Source organism: Cebus imitator, unplaced genomic scaffold, assembly GCF_001604975.1.
Source record: "Cebus imitator isolate Cc_AM_T3 unplaced genomic scaffold, Cebus_imitator-1.0 Scaffold59, whole genome shotgun sequence".
Classification (NCBI taxonomy): Eukaryota; Metazoa; Chordata; class Mammalia; order Primates; family Cebidae; genus Cebus; species Cebus imitator.
This window is the reverse complement of record NW_016107374.1, coordinates 6177224-6195128: the sequence shown is the minus strand read 5'-3', so window position 1 is coordinate 6195128 and position 17905 is coordinate 6177224. Positions and strand designations below refer to the sequence as shown.

Sequence of the window (17905 nt, the reverse complement as noted above, 5' to 3'; positions counted from 1 at the left end):
GCCTCCCAGAGTGCTGGGATTACAGAAGTGAGCAACCACGCCCAGCCCTTTCCTTTTATTTTTTTTCCAATCCTGATGATGATGCCGAGCAGAAAGGCTCAGCTGGGTGCTAAGACATTGCTAACACCTAACACTTGCTGATCTCCCTCTTAACAGAGAGATCAGGGCTCCAGATACGACCTTCAGCAGATAACATCTTTCCACAATTAATAAAAGAATATAGCCTTCACTCTTTCCATTTACGCAGGCGAGGCCAATGGCTGATGACTTGCAGTTTTCTTTTAAATAAACGTAAATACAAATGCAAGCTGATTGCTTTTTAATCTTAAGTCTATAAACTCTCATTTGGTAAGGAGGGTGGGCAAAGTGGATGAGAATTAATGATGGCTGGGAGAAGACTGGAATTGGGACTCTGTAGCACATTCTTTCTTTTTTTTTTGAGATGGAGCCTCACTCTGTCGCCAGGCTGGAGTGCAGTGTCACAATTTGGCTCATTGCAACCTCCACCTCCCAGGTTCAGGCGATTCCCCTGCCTCAGCCTCCTGAGTAGCTGGGACTACGGGCATGTACCGCCATGCCCAGCTAATTTTTGTATTTTTAGTAGAGATGGGGTTTCACCATGTTGGCCAGGATGGTCTCGATCTCTTGACCTTGTGATCCACCTACCTCGGCCTCCCAAAGTGCTGGGATTACAGGTGTGAGCCACTTCACCCAGCCATAGTACATTCCTACAGGGAAGCAAGGTCTGATGTTTCCCTGGAAATTACTGGCTGCAAAATAACTCTTTGGAAGACTGGCTCAGGTCAATATTATTTAAAAGTCTCCAGCTAGAGAGGGAGTCCTTCCTTCAACAAGGTGGCATGGGGCTTGTCACTCTCCACAGACCACAGTTCCAGTGGAGGAACAGAGCATGGCCTCTCCCTTCCAACCATTGCTTCATTGGTCCTGGAGACCTTGGCATGAAGGTGATCCACCCTGGGCTTCAAGCAGCTGTTGGCCTGGGTGGCACCATGTTTAGTATGTTCCCACAGCACAAATCCCACCCTGATGCCAGGTGTTCCCCTCTCTCCACCACAGGTCGGCCATCACCATATTCCCCCAGAGGACAGATGGCAAGCATGACTTCCGAGTCTGGAACTCCCAGCTCATCCGCTACGCTGGCTACAAGCAGCCCGATGGCTCCACCCTGGGGGACCCAGCCAACGTGCAGTTCACAGAGGTGCGAGCATTTCTGCCCCCTACCCTGCCCCATCTTGGACTCTTATGTCCCCAGACTTTTACCCACAGACTTTTTTGGGTTTAATACTATCACCACGGGGAGAGTTGCCAATGGGGTAGTTTACTCTCCTCCAAACCTACTTCTCCATCAGGCTGTTCCCCATTCCAGTTCTTTTACAGCTGGTCATTTGGTCACTTTCATGCCATTAACTCATTCAGCCCTCCTGATGGGAACTGTTGTCCCATGTCACAGATGGGTAGACTGAGTCTCACCAAGGTCAAGTGAGTCATTCAAGACTGCTAACTGAGTAGAGAAGAAAAGCTAGAACTACAGTCTAAATCTCTTGCCTCTCACCAGGAAGGTAAGAGCCAAGAAATGGAAGACATATCTGGTATCCACTTTTTCTGAGTTAGGAGATATGTCAGTTTCATATCATTCATTCATTCATTTGTTGATACAACAACGTGAGCCACCCAACCCTTTGAGTATGCTTGACTTTGCCAGTCACCAGCATCACCACAGTTACTGGTAGCCCAAGTCAATTCATAAAAGCCACCAGGAAAGTGACTACCACCATCTCCCTGCCCTGAGTTCCTTCCAGGTGGTAGTGCGGGCAGGTAGCACAGGTAAAGCATGGTAGCTTATATGGACCACACCCCCATGACAGCACAGGCACATCTCGTGTTTAGAATGATCTCAGGCACACAGGCCTGCTGCCACCTTTTTTAAAATCACCTAACTTGTGCCCCGCTGCATTTCACGGTTGTCCTTTGCTCAAGTCATCCCGGGTGGTACCTCCTCGACGCAGTTGGCAAGGCTAAGGGCTGCTCCACTCCCTCCTGGCTGCTGGCTTCATTTGCATGTGGCTTTTCTTATGAAAATGTTATTCTTATGAGGAGGGGGCTGTAACCAGGGCAACCAGGAGCTGCACCTGTGCCGTTTTAGAGGCAGCCAGACTCAGACTCCCTGCTCCACTTGGCTGAGCTCTAACTGTGTACTTGGCTGACCTTGTCCTCGTGGTCACAAGAACATAAACGCCCCAACCTCTTCCTTTGGCTCTATCTCTAGAAACCTTGCTGAGCGGGACGTGTTCTCCTGTGCCATGATTTAGTGCTTCCTCTTTTTACAAAGCACAAAGAATCGTTCCAAACCTAACCATGTAATTTTACCTTTTGAAACCCTCTAACCTACCCTGTCTAATATGGACACATGTGGCTGTTGATCACTTGAAATGTGACTGGTCCCAGTTGAGATGTGCCTTAAAAGAAAATGTACACTGGATCTCGAAGACTGGGTCCAAAAAAGAGAGGAAAAGAACTCATTGATCATTTTTAGTGTTGAAACAGTAATAATGTGGATACATTAGGGTAATATATTTATTAACAAATTAATTGATTCACTGGATTAATAAGCATATTTTTAATTTTAATATTAAATATATGGTTTCAATATACTCATTATTAATAAATTAAAGTTGATATTAATGTATTATTTGACATATTATTGGATTAATAAGTGTGTTATATATTTAATTTTAATGTCAAATATATAATTTGAATGTATTGATAGTAATATTTTAAGATACTATTAATAAATATTAATATCAAGGACATTGTTGAACTTTATTTAAGATGATATATTATTAAAACCATTTTCTCCCATGATTTGAAGAAGTCTAGCAAAAAAAGAGATAAAATCAAAATGATTTTCACCTGTTGTTTTTTTCTAATGTGGCTTCTAGAAAATTTTGATTATATTTTTATTGGACGTCGCTCTAACAAATGCATTATATACGATAACTCTAATACATCTGCCTTCATCAGATTCAGCAGGTATTCTTTGTCTCTTACAATACCTATTGTTAATGCAAACACGGAGCTGGCAGCCTGCAGATGCACTTGTTAGTCAAATTCAGCCCTTGCCCTCTGGGAATTCCAGTTGCCCTCTGGGAATTTTCTTACCCTCTGGGAATTCCTTGCCCTCTGGGAATTTCCAGGGAAAACCCAGAAAACAAAGCTCAGTGCTAGATGAAGGGTTTGCCCTCTGTCCTGTGGGCCCATGAAAAGTCATGCTAGTTACTAGGTTAGTGCAAAAGTAATTGTGGTTTTTGCTATTGAAAGTAATGGCAAAAACCGTAATTACTTTTGCACCAAGCTAATGCATGGTGATATCAGGGAGAACTTTATAAACAAGGTGACGTGGCCAAGAGCCTCCAGAGAAAATGTCTCCTGGGGGCTTGCATTTGGACCTCTATCCACCCCACTCCCGCTTCCCACATAAGGGTCGTGTTTGTAGGGTCTGGGGTACAGTGGCATTACCTGGCTGGGTCTGCTTGCAGATTTGCATACAGCAGGGCTGGAAACCCCCGAGAGGCCGCTTCGATGTCCTTCCGCTCCTGCTTCAGGCCAACGGCAATGACCCCGAGCTCTTCCAGATTCCTCCAGAGCTGGTGTTGGAAGTTCCCATCAGGCACCCCAAGTAAGAGGGATGGGCAAGGGGTGAGAGAGGGTGAGTGGGTTTGCCCAGTGCCCCTCTGTGCCCAGCCCCATCCCTCTGGGTTTCTGTCTAGCCCAGACAGAAGCTGAAAGGGGAAAGGGGGGCTTGGGCAGAATGGGCTCCCTCAAGACGAAAAAAGTCCTCTTTGACCAGCCTGGGGACCACTACCTTTTCTGAATCATCTCACTCCTGAGCCATCAACAAGAACATGCCCTTTTTCCAGCCGTAAGTGTTGAAAGAGCAGAAGCACCATACTGTCTGTTGTGAGCACACTTTTTCTTTTTTTTTTTTCTTTTTTTTTTTTTTTTTGAGACAGGGTCTGCTGCTTTTACCCAGACTGGAATGCAATGGCACAAACATGACTCATTGCAGCCTCGACTTGCTGGGTTCAAGTAATCCTCCCACCTCAGCCTCTTAAAGTCACTGTGTTTACAGCCACACACCACCATGGTTGGCTAATTTTTGTAATTTTTGTAGCGATGGGGTTTTGCCATATTATCCAGGCTGGTCTTGAACTCCTGGGCTCAACTAATCCTCCCACTTCAGCTTCCCAAAGTGCTGGCTTTACAGGCATGAGCCACTTCACCTGGCCCACATTTTCAATTGAGAGAACTGTTTAAAACTTTATAGGATCTGATGATTGAGTCCTATAGAGTTTTAAACAGTTTTCTCAATTGGAATGCAAATCAAAACTACAATGAAATAGCATCTCACCTCGGTTACAATGGCTTATCCAAAAGACAGGCAATAACAAATTCTGAAGAAGATATGGAGAAAAAGGAACCGTGCACACTGTTGGTGGGAATATAACTTAGTATACCCACTATAGAGAACAGTTTGGAGTTCCTCAAAAAAACTAAAAAGGAAGCTACCCTATGATCCAGCAATCCCACTGCTGGGTATATACCGAAGAGAAAGGAAACCAGTATATCTAAGAGATATCTGCACTCCTGTGTTTGTTGTAACACTGTTCACAATAGCTGCAACACTAAGGAAGCAACTTAAGTGTCCATAAAAAGATGTCTAGATAAAGAAAATGTGGTACAGATACACAATGAAGTACTATTCAGCCATAAAAAAGGATGAGATCCAGTCATTTGCAACAACATGAATGGAACTGGAGATCATTACGTTAAGTGAAATAAGGCAGGCAGAGGAAGACAAACATCACATGCTCTTACTTATTTGTGGGATCTAAAAATCAAAACAATAGAACTCATGGATGTAAAAGGTAGAAGGATGGTTACCAGCGGCTGGGAAGGGGGAGTAGAGGGGGCGAGGGGAAGATGGGGACTGTTAAGATGCACAAAAATTAGAGAATGGGCATGGTGGTTCACACCTGTAATTACAGCACTTTGGGAGGCCAAGACAGGAGGATCACCTGAGGTCAGGAGTGAGGTCAACATGTCAAAAATTCCATCTCTACTGAAAATACAAAAATTCCTTGGGCATGGTGGCATGTGCCTATAATCCCAGCTACTTGGGAGGTTGAGGCAGGAGAATTGCTTGAACCTGGGAAGCGGATGTTGCAGTGAGCTGAGATCTCGCCATTGGCACTCCAGCCTGAGCAACAAGAAAAAAATCCATCTCAAAAAAAAAAAAAAAAAAAAAAAAAAAAAAAAAAAAAAAAAAAAAAAAAAAAAAAATAGAAAGAATAAATACAACCTGTTATTTGAAAGCACAACAAGGTGACTATAGTTAATAATAACGTAATTGTGCATTAAAAAAAAAGAGTGTAATTGGATTATTTGTAACTCAAAGGATAACTGCTTGAGGGGATGGAGACCCCATTTTCCACGATGTGCTTATTTTCCAAGATGTACTTATTTCACATTGCATGCCTGTATCAAAACATCTCATCTACCCCATAAACATGCCTACTATGTATTCATAAAAATTAAAAATAATGACTAAAAAACCCTACAGGACCTGCTGAGGATCAAGTTCAAAAAGGGATTTGGAGTCATGAAGTTGCTGCGAGATCTCAGGCCAGCAACACAAACAGCATTTGCCCTTTGAGGGTGAAGGACATCTACTGTGAGTCAGCAGACTCAAACCTAGGATTGAATAAAATCAAGGGGGGTTGCTAACACACTCAATAATAATCAAGATAAATATAAGAATGCAATATTTTTAAAATCAAAATTAATGTTTTATTTGTCTAATTGATGTATAATAATTGCATATATTCTTGAGATATATAATGATGTCTTAATACATGTAATGTATAGTGATCAGGTCAGTGTAATTAACACACTCATTGTCTTAAACACTTATCTTTTCTATTGGAAACATTCAATGTCCTTTCTTCTAGCTGTTTGAAAATGTATATTATTGTTAACTATAGTTGTCCTACAGTGGTGTAGAACACTAGAACTAATTCCTGTCTAGCTGTAATTTTGTATCCTTTAACAAATTGCTTCCCATTCCCCCTTCTCCCCACCCTACCCAGCCTCCAGCATCCTCTGTTCTGCTTTTTACTTCTATGAGATCAACATTTTTTTAGCTTCCACCTATGAGTGAGACTATTCAGTGTTTAACTGAAATATTAAACTCTGAATATTCAATGTTTCTGGTTCATTACACTTAACACAGTGTCCTCCAGTTCTATCCAAGTTGCTGTGAGTACGATGGTTTCATTCTTTTTTATAGCTGAGTGGTATTCCAGTGTAGATATAGATATAATTAATTTGGAGATCATGACTGCAAATTTCTTTTGAACTTGATCCATACCAGACCTGGTAGAGTTGTTTTTTTTTTAAATTATTGCTTTTAATTTTTGTGGGTACATAGTAGGTGTATATATTTATGGGGTACATGAGATGTTTTGATATAAGCATGCAATGTGAAATAAGCACATCGTGGAGAATGGGTATCCATCCTCTCAAACATTTATCCTTTGAGTTACAGACAATCATATTACACTCTTTAAGTTATTTTAAAACATACAATTACATTATAGACTATAGTCAATATGTATAGTATTTATATATATAGATGTGTGTGTGTGTATAAATATAAATCACACATTTTCTTTATCCATTCATCTGTTGTTAGACACCTAGGTTGGTTCCATATCTTGGCTACTGTGAATAGTGCTGCAATAAACATGGGGGTGTAGATATCACTTTTACATACCGACTTCCTTTCCTTTTTTTTTTTTTTTTTTTTTGAGACAGTCTCACTGTGTTGCCCAGGCTGGAGTGCAGTAGCACCATCTTGACTCACTGCAACCTCTGCCTCCTGGGTTCAAGCCATTCTCCTGTGTCAGCCTCCCAAGTAGCTGGGACTACAGACGCACACCACCGTGCCCAGCTGGTTTTTTTGTATTTTTAGTCGAGACAGGGTTTCACCATGTTGGTCAGGCTGGTCTCAAATCCCTGACTGCAAATGACCTGCCTGCGTCGGCCTCCCAAAGTGCTGGGATTACAGGCGTGAGCCACTGCGCCCGGCTTGATTTCCTTTCCTTTGGATAAGTGCCCACTGGTGGGATCGCTGGATCTCGTGATAGTTCTATTTGCAGTTTTTTGACGAACTACTGTACAGTTCTGCATACTCCTGTACTAGCCTGTATTCCCTCCAACAGTGGGAATAAGAGTTCCCTTTTCTCTGCAACCTCACCAGCATTTGTTATTTTTTGTCTTTTTATAATTGGCATCCTAGCTGGGACGTGACGTTATCTCATTGTGGGTTTCATTTGCATATCCTTGATGATGAGTGATGTGGAGCATTTTTTCCTGTATTTGTTGGTTATCTGCCTTCTTTGGAGAAATGTCTGTTCAGACCAAGTGCCCATTTTTAAATCCAATTGTTTGGGTTTTTTGCTTCTGAAATGTTTGAGTTCCTTGTATATTCTAGATATTAATCCCTTGGTGGATGAATAGTTTTCAAGTATTTTCTCCCATTCTTTAGGTTGTCTTTTCACTCTGTTGCTCATTTCTTTGCTGTGCAGAAATTTTTTCATTTAACATAATCCTGTGTGTTTATTTTTGCTTGTGTTGCCTGTGTTTTTGAGGTCTTAGTCATAAAATCTTTTCCCAGACCAATATCCTGAAGCATTTCCCTGATGTTTTCTTCTAGGAGTTTTATAGTTTCTGGTCTCAAAGTTAATATTTCTAAAAAAACAACACATGATGAACAGTATATCAACATTTTCAATAAAGATAGAATCCTGCTCAGGACAGAGATTAGAGTGAGATGAACAAGTTCTCATACAAGTGTAGGGTGGAATTCTACATTATTGTTCATATATGTACACAAATTTGGATTTTTTTAATGTTGCATTACTTTCAAATATTGCATAAATAAATAATAGCATGGATCTTAATTCTTGGGTTTTTATTAGGTTAATGCAAAAGTAATTGTGGCTTTTGCCATTACTTTTAATGGCAAAAATAAACTTAAGAGGGGGAAACGATTAGGTGGATGCAAAAGTAATTGCAAAAACCACAACTACTTTTGCACCAACCTAATAGCTTCCCCCAATTAAATTTTACACCAAGGATAGTGCCACACCTGCCTCACCCTAGTCCCGGCCTTGGAGAGGAAGCAGGTGTTCCGAGGCTCCTAACACTGCCTGATATCTGGGAACTCACCCAGTTCTTTGTGGCCTACATTTATTCATTCATGTATTGGCCCATCCAACACAATTCACTGCTCCCCATGCAGGCCAGACATTGTGCTAGCTTTGGGGGCTGACTCAACCCCTGCCTTCATGGTGCTTATGATCTCAAGGAAGAGAAGCGCTTACATGCATAGTTACTCAAATACCACTTAATTTTAATAAAGTGCAGCAAAAGAAATGTATAATGCCTAGGATGAAATCATCTGACCCAGCTGGGCCTCAGGGAAGGCTTTTCAGAATAAGCCTCAATTTTAGCTGAAAATTAAAGTATGAGTAAGAGCTGGAAGCACGGAAGGGAGATTTCAGGAGGAAGGTGCTGCTTGTGCAAAGGCCCTGAGGTAGGAAGGTGCTCAGTTGGGGAACGAGGAGAGAAGTCCCCACACTTTCTCTTGGACTCACTTTCAGGGTGCGTTTGGAAGAGAAACGGCAGCCCAATGCAGTGGTTTCCAGGCCTGGATATCCATCCAAAACACCTGAGAAATATGTTAAAAATGTACATTCTCAGGCCCCAGCTGCAGAACCTGTGATTCCACCAATCTGAAGCAGGGCCCAGGAGTCATATTCTGACCTTGTCAGTCCGAATCAGTCCCTGGCATTTCAGCATCTCTAGATTCAAACTGTCCCACCCATGAGACACCTGCTCCAGCTGAGCTGGGCCCTGTTGCTCCCTGCAGGTTTGAGTGGTTCAAGGACTTGGGGCTGAAGTGGTATGGCCTCCCCGCCGTGTCCAACATGCTTCTGGAGATTGGCGGCCTGGAGTTCAGCGCCTGTCCCTTCAGTGGCTGGTACATGGGCACGGAGATTGGTGTCCGTGACTACTGTGACAACTCCCGCTACAATATCCTGGAGGTAAGGACCCTCTCTGGACACAAGGGAAAAGCACACCGCAGAGACCACTGTCTCAGCAGTCCCCTTCCCCATGGCTGGGCTTGGTAGCTTGGAAACCTGAAGGGGTTAGAATAGAACTGTAATCCCAGAGAAGCCCCTGGAAACACTGGGGACATCTGTGTCTTTAACAACAATGAAAACAGCAGCTTAGCTGGGCGTGATGGCGGGCTACTCAGACTGAGGCAGGAGAATCGCCTCGACCTGGGAGGGGGAGGTTGCGGTGAGCTGAGATCACACCACTGCACTCCAGCCTGGGTGGCAGAGCAAGACTCAGAGAGAGAGAGAGAGAGAGAGAGAGAGAGAGAGAGAGAGAAGGGAGGGAGGGAGAGAGGAAGAGAGAGAGAGAAGGAAAGAAAGAGAGGGGGAGGGAAGGGAAGAGAGAGAAAAAAGGAAAGGAAAGGAGAAGGAAAGAAAACGGCAAACACACATAGCACATAGCACACAGTACGTGCTAACAGCATTCAAAGCACTGTTTCTGTGTTCCGTTCTCATTTAATCCTCACCTGAACCTTGAGGTATGAGAATCCCCCTTCAACAGATGACAAGCTCAAGGTCACACAGCCAGCAGGCAGCAGGGCTGGGACGTGTCTGGTTTGACTTTATGGTCCAAGTTCATTACCACTCCACTCCACTGCCTCTTGGTCTTAAATCTTGTTGGAAGAGCTTGAGGATGACCGACAACCTCGGGACATATTTAGTGTCTTTTCTAAAAAACAAGGGAGGAGGGTTGGCAGTGGTTCCCCACTCTAAGCATTTCTCGGCGGAGGGTCTGATTCTCTCCCGGGCTGAGTCATCCGTATCTACTAAAAAGTGCTGGAGCGGTGCTTCCTGAAGCCCAGCTTTGGTGAAAGCATCATGATTGCTGTGTTTTTGTCAGCAAATGTCTCTAACAACACTCTGCTGCTGTTGGATTTGTTTCGAAAGAGGGCACTGAGAAACAGAGAAGTTAAGCGCCGGGCCTGTGTCACACAGGAGGTAAGGCCTGGAACCAAGATTAGAACCCAGTACCGAGCATTAGGTTTGTGTTGTTAAAAAGCCACTGGTGTCACTGTGGAAAATAGATGCCAGGGATCCTCAGCTTCACCACACAATGGCATGTACCTGGGGGCTTCGTGATGCCCGGGTCCCACTCATTGGGGTTCTGATGTCGTAGGTCTGGGGTGGGCTCTGGGCGTCTGCCTTTTGCAAAGTTCCTCAGGAGATTCTTCTGAACAACCACTGATGCATGCAAACTTCTTTATTCTTTCTTTCTTTTTTTCTTTTTTTGGTTGGGGGGAGGGAGTCTCACTCTGTCACCCAGGTTTGAATGCAATAGTGCGATCTCAGCTCACTGCAACCTCCACCTCCTGGATTTAAGCAATTCCCCTGCCTCAGCCTCCCAAGTAGCTGGGACTACAGGTGCACGCACCACACCTGTCTATTTTTTTTTTTATTATTGTTTTTAGTAGAGACAGGGTTTCACCATGTTGGCCAGACTGATCTCGAACTCCTGACCTCAGCTGATCCACCCACCTTGGCCTCCCAAAGTGCTGGGATTTCAGGGGTGAGCCACCACGCCCAGCCTAAACAATGACTAATATGTGCAAACTTCTGTCAGGAAGGAAAAAAACATGGCAGGCAGTTTTCGTAGAGGTAGCTCAAGTTGCATTTGGGGATTATTTTTTAAGGAGTTTTTTTTCCTGCAATTAATTTCTATTCTTTTAACCAAAATAATGTTGTAGAATTAACAGTAGCAGCATGACTGGCTATACACACGTTCCTCTATCATGCACTGACTCCAGTTGTGTATGTATTCATGGAAAGCGGCACCAAATTTCTTCCCGCCAATGTGTCGCTGATAGCGAGCCCAAGCAGAACCTAATGCCTCAGCCTCAAAGAGTGGGTTAGGAAGTCTGCTCTCCGATCTCTGCTTACATTTCAGTTGCAAAAAATAGTCTCCGGGTAACTGAAATGAGCCTGTCTCCCACCCGACCCTCCAATCCCACCTGCCATTATGTATAAACATTGGCAGCTGGGTCTGGGAGCAGTTTACCCAAACCCAAGAAATTGCTTCATTCTAGCCCCATAATGAGACCTGGGTTCCCTCCAGTGACTAGTATTGACAGCAGAAGTGCAAAGCAGGCTTTAATTAATGCACTTGCTATTGGATCTTCCCTGCTCCTGACACCAGCTCCTGCTTCTGCCTTAGCTCTAACATGCATGTCATGAGTTCCTTTTTTTTTTTGCAAGTAATTTTGCCAAAGACTTCAGCTGCTTGGAGAGCAGCTCTGAGGTCTTGTACATTAGCCATCTCCCTGGGCTCCAACTCTGAGACTAGCTGCTTCTGTGGATGTTGGACAAGTCCAGGCACCTGTCTAAGCCTCAGTTTTCTTATCTGTCAGATGGAGTCCGGCAGGGGCCTCATGAGCTCAAAACACAAACGGCCTAAATGCTAAATTGTGACCTCTCTGCAGGTAGAGTAGGGTGGATGAAGAGCTTTTCCCACTAGAAAGCAGGTGATGCACTCTGTTAAAATACTCCAGAAGCCGGGCGTGGTGACTCACACCTATAATCCCAGCACTTTGGGAGGCTGAGGCAGGCGGATCACCTGAGGTCAGGAGTTCAAGACCATCCTAGCCAACATGCTGAAACCCTGTTTCTACTAAAAATACAAAAAAATAGCCAGCCATGGTGGCAGCTACCTGTAGTCCCAGCTACTCAGGAGGCTGAGGCAGGAGAATTGCTTGAACCCAGGAAGGGGAGGTTGCAGTGAGCTGAGACTGCACCCCTGCACTACAGCCTGGACAATAGAGTGAGACTCCATTTAAAAAAAAGAAAAGAAATTCTTTCATGCGACTAGCCCTGTCCCTCTTCTACCTGAAATCCAGAGATACCCTAGCCTGTAAATCTGTGTTTCCTTCCTCTTTCAGGAAGTGGCCAAAAAGATGAACTTAGACATGAGGAAGACATCCTCCCTGTGGAAGGACCAGGCACTGGTGGAGATCAATATCGCAGTTCTCTACAGCTTCCAGGTAACACCAGGGCCTGAACCACCAGGGGCAAGCCTCAAATGGGAGCTCAAACCTTTCAGAGCCTTGGTGCAGAGGGTCAAGAGACCTCACTGCCAGACACCACCCTTGAGGGGATTGTGTCCGTGAGCACTGTCTATATTCCATCTTGCGTGCCCTCCTCTCCAGAGTGGACCTTGGGGAGAGACCATTTGATGAAGAGATGAACAGATGTTGGCAGGGGGAGGAGGAGTGTTCTGTCTTGTTGCTTTGAGTTCCTTAGAATTCAAACCAGAGGCATTCTCTCTGTCTTGTCATCTCTTAGGGCCTCAGATTATCACATAACAGAGACAAATACTCTTCAACATCATCAGAAACATATAGACTCCTAAATGCATGAGGCTGTACTAAATGGCATTATAGCAGGATGGCTGGAAAATGTATCAGCTAAGTCACAACACTTTTTTTTTTGAGACAGACTTTCACTCTTGTCACCCAGACTGGAGAGCAGTGGCATGATCTCGGCTCACTGCAACGTCTGCCTCCCGGGTTCAAGCAATTCTCCTGCCTCAGCTTCCTGAGTAGCTGGGATTACAGATGCCCGCCACCATGCCCAGCTAATTTTTGTATTTTTAGTAGAGACAGGGTTTCAACACGTTGGCCAGGCTGGTCTTGAATTCCTGACTTTGGGTGATCCACCGGTCTCAGACTCCCAAATTGCTAAGATTACAGACGTGAACCACGCCCGGCCACCACAACACTTTTGAGAGCCAGAGGGGGACGCTAGCTGTAACTATGCCAGGACAATGGGCATCAAATAGGATTCCTCTGGGCCAACGAGGAGACCTGGAGAATAGACGTTGCTGTCTATAATAGGGACCATCACTATCTTCTGGGGTCTTCCAGTCTGGGCAGCTAGACCCCCGCAGATGCACGTGAGAGGCACACATAGCCAGCAGAATGAAGGTGTTAAATCTAGCCGTGGGTGGATAGGGATAGAAGCCATAGGTCCCTGTGTCAGATGTGGATGGAGTAGGTGCACTGAGGAATGTCAAAGGGAAGGGAAAAATTGAGACAGAGCAAGTGGGAAAGTGGCCACCTCCCTTCTCTCTTAACCACAGAGAATGAGGTTTCAGGAGCATGGCATATGTCCTGATGAACTGGTATGAAGTCTGTCAAGCCAGAGACAATAGGGATGTGAGTGAGATGAATAATGAAAACTAGCTGGGCGCAGTGGCTCACGCCTGTAATCCCACCACTTTGGGAGGCTGAGGCGGGCGGATCACCTGAGGTCAGGAGTTCGAGACTAGCCTGGCCAACAGGGTGAAGCCCTATCTCTACTAAAAATACAAAATTAGCCAGGCCTGGTGGTGCGTGCCTGTAATCTCAGCTACTCAGAAGGATGAGGCAGGAGAATCACTTGAACTTGGGAGATGGAGGTTGCAGTGAGCTGAGATCAGGCCACTACATTCCAGCCTGGGTGACAAGATCAAGACTCCATCTCAAAAAAAAAAAAAAATGTTGAATAATGAAAACAGAAAAGTGCAGCAAGGGGGCAAGGTGGGCAGAGAGAGAAAACGTTGCTTGGACAAGATGTGAATTCAAACCCATCAACCACAGCAGGCCCCAGGGCCGGCTTTCCCTGACAGCCAGTCCACTCCCACCCATCTCAGCTGTGATGGACTTGTTTTATTTCTTAATCCACTCATCTTTATTATTTAAAAATGTGTATTTTAAGTTTTCATATCACCACTTTAAATGGAGAGCCAGCACTGTTTGCCGGTATAAGTATAAGGTAATTGTAATACTAAATACATAAACAAGCAAACACCAGCAGAACAAAACAAAATGGAGCGATTGTAGCTAGACACTTCCTCCTATATACAAAAAGTGGTGGGGTAGGGCGGTGGATGCAGTGGCTCACGCCTGTAATCCCAGCACTTTGAGAGGCCAAGGCAGGTGGATCACCTGAGGCCAGAAGTTTGAGACCAACCTGGGCAACATAGTGAGACCCTGCCTCTATAATAAATAACAAATAAAAAAAGAAGATATACAGATGATCGACAAACATGCAACAATGCTCATCATCACTAATTATCAGGAAAATGCAAATCAAAACCACAATGTGATACCTCCGTACTCCTGTAAGAATGTCCATAAACAAAAAATAATAGATGTTGATGTGGGTGCGGTGAAAAGGGAACACTTCTACACTGCTGGTGAGGATGGAGACTAGCACAATGACTACAGAAAACAACGTGGGGACTCCTTAAAGGACTAAAAGTAGGCCAGGCGCAATGCCTCACACCTGTAATCCCAGCATTTTGGGAGGCTGAGGAGGATGGATCCTTTGAGGTCAGGAGTTCAAGACCAGCCTGGCCAACATGGAGAAGCCTGTCTACTAAAAATATAAAACTTAGCCAGGCAGTAGTCCATGTGCCTGTAGTTCCAGCTACTTGGGAGGCTGAGGCAGGAGACTCGCTTGAGCCTGGAAGACAGAGGTTGCAGTGAGCTGAGATTGTGCCAGTGCACTCCAGTCTGGGCGACAGAATGAGACCCTGTCTAAAAAAAATGCAAAAAACTAAAAGTAGAACTACCTTTGATCCAGCAATCCCACTACTGGGTATTTACCCAAAGGAAAAGAAGTCATTATACAAAAAAGATACTTGCACACACATTTATAGCAGCACAATTCGCAATTACTAAAAATGTAGAACCAACCTAAATGCTCATCAGTCAACAAGTAAATAAACTGTGGTATGTGTGTGTATATATATGATTGACAAGAAAGCTGAGATATATATATGAATTTATATATATAAATTCCATCATATATATATGAATTTATATATATAAATTCCATCATATATATATATAATGCAATACTACTCAGCCGTAAAAAGGAATGAATTCATGGCATTCACAGCAACCTGGTGGGATTGGAGACTATTATTCTAAGTGAAGTAACTCAGGAATGAAAAACTAAACATCGTATATTCTCACTCATAAGTAGGAGCTAAGCAATGAGGATGCAAAGGCATAAGAATGACACAGTGGACTTTGGGGACTCAGGAGGAAAGCATGGAAAGAGTGAGGAATAAAAGTCTACAAATTGGGTTCAGTGTGTACTGCTCAAGTGATGGGTGCACCAAAACCACAAGTCACCACACAGATAACCAAATAAATACCACCTGTTCCCCCAAAACTTATAAAAATTAAGAAATTTAAAAAGAAAGAAAAATGTGGGGGTTGAGATGGGAGAGAGGAAGATTGGCAAGATCCACAAGAAAGGTGTTAAAGACACCATAGCACCAGACGAAGACCTTCTCCTGAGTCTAAGTAGAAGGACTGGATGAGAAACGCAAAGAGAATCACCGTTTCCCTTCACACTGCTCCAAACCATCTCAGGGACCTTCCTTTGGGAAATGCTGCTCTGTGGGGAAGGGAGTCCTCACAATACCCCAGCTTCTCATGCCTCCTGACCCCGTCCCCTCTCCTCCCGCAGAGTGACAAAGTGACCATTGTTGACCATCACTCCGCCACCGAGTCCTTCATTAAGCACATGGAGAATGAGTATCGCTCCCGGGGAGGCTGCCCTGCCGACTGGGTGTGGATCGTGCCCCCCATGTCTGGAAGCATCACCCCTGTGTTCCACCAGGAGATGCTCAACTACCGGCTCACCCCCTCCTTCGAATACCAGGTCCTGCCCTGTCCCTGCCTCTTTTCATATTAAGTGTTCTGTGTCTGGTGGTCTGGTGTGTGTATCACATTTAGGGTCATTTCAACCCAGACTAGCGGTCTGGACACTCAATAGCCACATGTGGCTGCTGGCTACCATATTGCACAGCACAGGTCTAGCTGAAAGAACAGGAGAGACTGTATGAGGCTGACATGATGGCTCATGCCTGTAATCCCAGTAATTTGGGAGGTTGAGACGGGACGGTGACTTGAGGCCAGGGGTTTCAGACCAGCCTGGGCAGCATAGTGAGACCCCATCTCTAAAAAAAATTTTTTTTTAAATTAGCAGGTTGGGCATGGTGGCTCACACCTGTGATCCCAGCACTTGGGGAGGCCAAGGCGGGTGGATCACCTGAGTCGAGAGTTCGAGACCAGCCTGGCCAACATGGCGAAACCCCATCTCTACTAAAAATATAAAAAATTAGCCCAGTGTATGCCTGTAGTCCCAGCTACTCAAGAGGCCAAGGCAGGAGACTCACTTGAACCCAGAAGGTAGAGGTTGCAGTGAGCCAAGATCAAGCCACTGCACTCTAGCCCAGGCAACAGAGTGAGAAGAGAAAGAAAGAAAGAGAGAAAGAGAAAGAGAGAAGGAAGAAAAGAAAGGAAGGAAGGGGGGAAGGAGGGAAGGAGGGAGGGAGGGAGGAAGGAAGGAAAGAAGGAGAGAGAAAGAAAGCAAGCTAGCTGAGTGTGGTGGTACATACCTGTAGTCCCAGCTATTTGGGAGACCAAGATAGGAGGATCCCTTGAGCTAGGGAGGACCGGGCTGCAGTGAGCTATGATCACACCACTGCACTCCAGCCTGGGCAACAGAGTGAGACCCCCATCTCTTAAGAGAGAGAGAAAGAGAGAGAGAGAGAGAGGAAATGAGAATGACCAGTCAGGGGTCACAAGAAGAGGGTTTGAGAGGGACTGGGGGCCGAGGGGGAAGAGCTAGTAGGACACTGCCAAGGCCAGACCACCCACTGGGAAAGGACACCCCCCCCACTCACATCCCTACCCCCTAGGTGGTCACCACTGGGCAGAATTCTTCCCTTCCGGGGCCAAAGTTCAGGCAGTCATAGCCCCAGGGGGTCCTGAGCATCTCCAGCAGGAGCCAGATGCCCTCACTGCAGTGAGTGACCATAGCCCTCTCCTCTCTTCCCAGCCTGATCCTTGGAACACCCACGTCTGGAAAGGCACCAATGGGACCCCCACAAAGCGGCGAGCCATCGGCTTCAAGAAGCTGGCAGAGTAAGTTTCCTGCAGTAGGCGGGTCAGGTGGATGTGCCCACAAACTCAGAGAGCTTGGAGGAGAGGAGAGGGCTGGGCAGATGCCTGTGCCCTCTGACCTCTCTGTAAGAGAGGGCACACACCAGGCTAATGTTTTATATTTTTAGTAGAGATGAGGCTTTGCCACGTTGGCCAGGCTGGTCTCGAACTCCTGACTCAGGTGATCCACTCTGCCTTGGCCTCCCAAATTACTGGGATCACAGATGTGAACCGTCTTCTCCAGCCCCTGTGCCTTCTTTATCTCCGAGTCTGAGCTGTGAATGTGGTTTCAACGCTTCTTCTCAGCCGGTTTCTCTTTCTCTTTTTTTTCCTCATCTCTTTCCTCACCCCAGTTTCCTAAATTCTTGTCCTGGAGGCAGTGGCGTGTTGGCAAACCAGCCCTCCTAATAATAATAATAGTAATAGTAATACCTTGATTTTTTTTTTTTTTTTTTTTGAGATGGATTCTCTCTCTTGCCCAGGCTGGAGTGCAGTGGTGCAATCTCAGCTCACTGCAACCTCCATCTCACTATGCACAATTCCTTCTTTTTCTTTCTTTCTTTCTCTTTTTTTCCTTTTCTCTCTTTCTCTTTCATTCTTTCTCTCTTTTCTTATTTTCTCTCTCCTTCCTTCCTTCCTTCCTTCTTTCTTTTCTTTTCTTTCTTTCTTTCCTTCCTTCCTTTCCGTCTTTCTTTCTTTCTTTTT

At 45.0% G+C, this 17905-nt stretch overlaps 1 protein-coding gene across 2 annotated transcripts in view; it reads left to right on the top strand.

Annotated features, from left to right (window-relative positions):
* The window catches only part of NOS1 (nitric oxide synthase 1), a 152602-nt gene that overhangs the window by 85461 nt on the left and 49236 nt on the right, over positions 1-17905 (top strand). For both annotated transcript variants that reach the window (XM_037738918.1, XM_037738917.1), the window contains exons 8-13: positions 1078-1219; positions 3558-3697; positions 9014-9188; positions 12137-12238; positions 15720-15914; positions 17097-17182. In XM_037738918.1, the coding sequence (XP_037594846.1) occupies positions 1078-1219; positions 3558-3697; positions 9014-9188; positions 12137-12238; positions 15720-15914; positions 17097-17182 (840 nt within the window). The remainder of the gene's footprint in view (positions 1-1077; positions 1220-3557; positions 3698-9013; positions 9189-12136; positions 12239-15719; positions 15915-17096; positions 17183-17905) is intronic.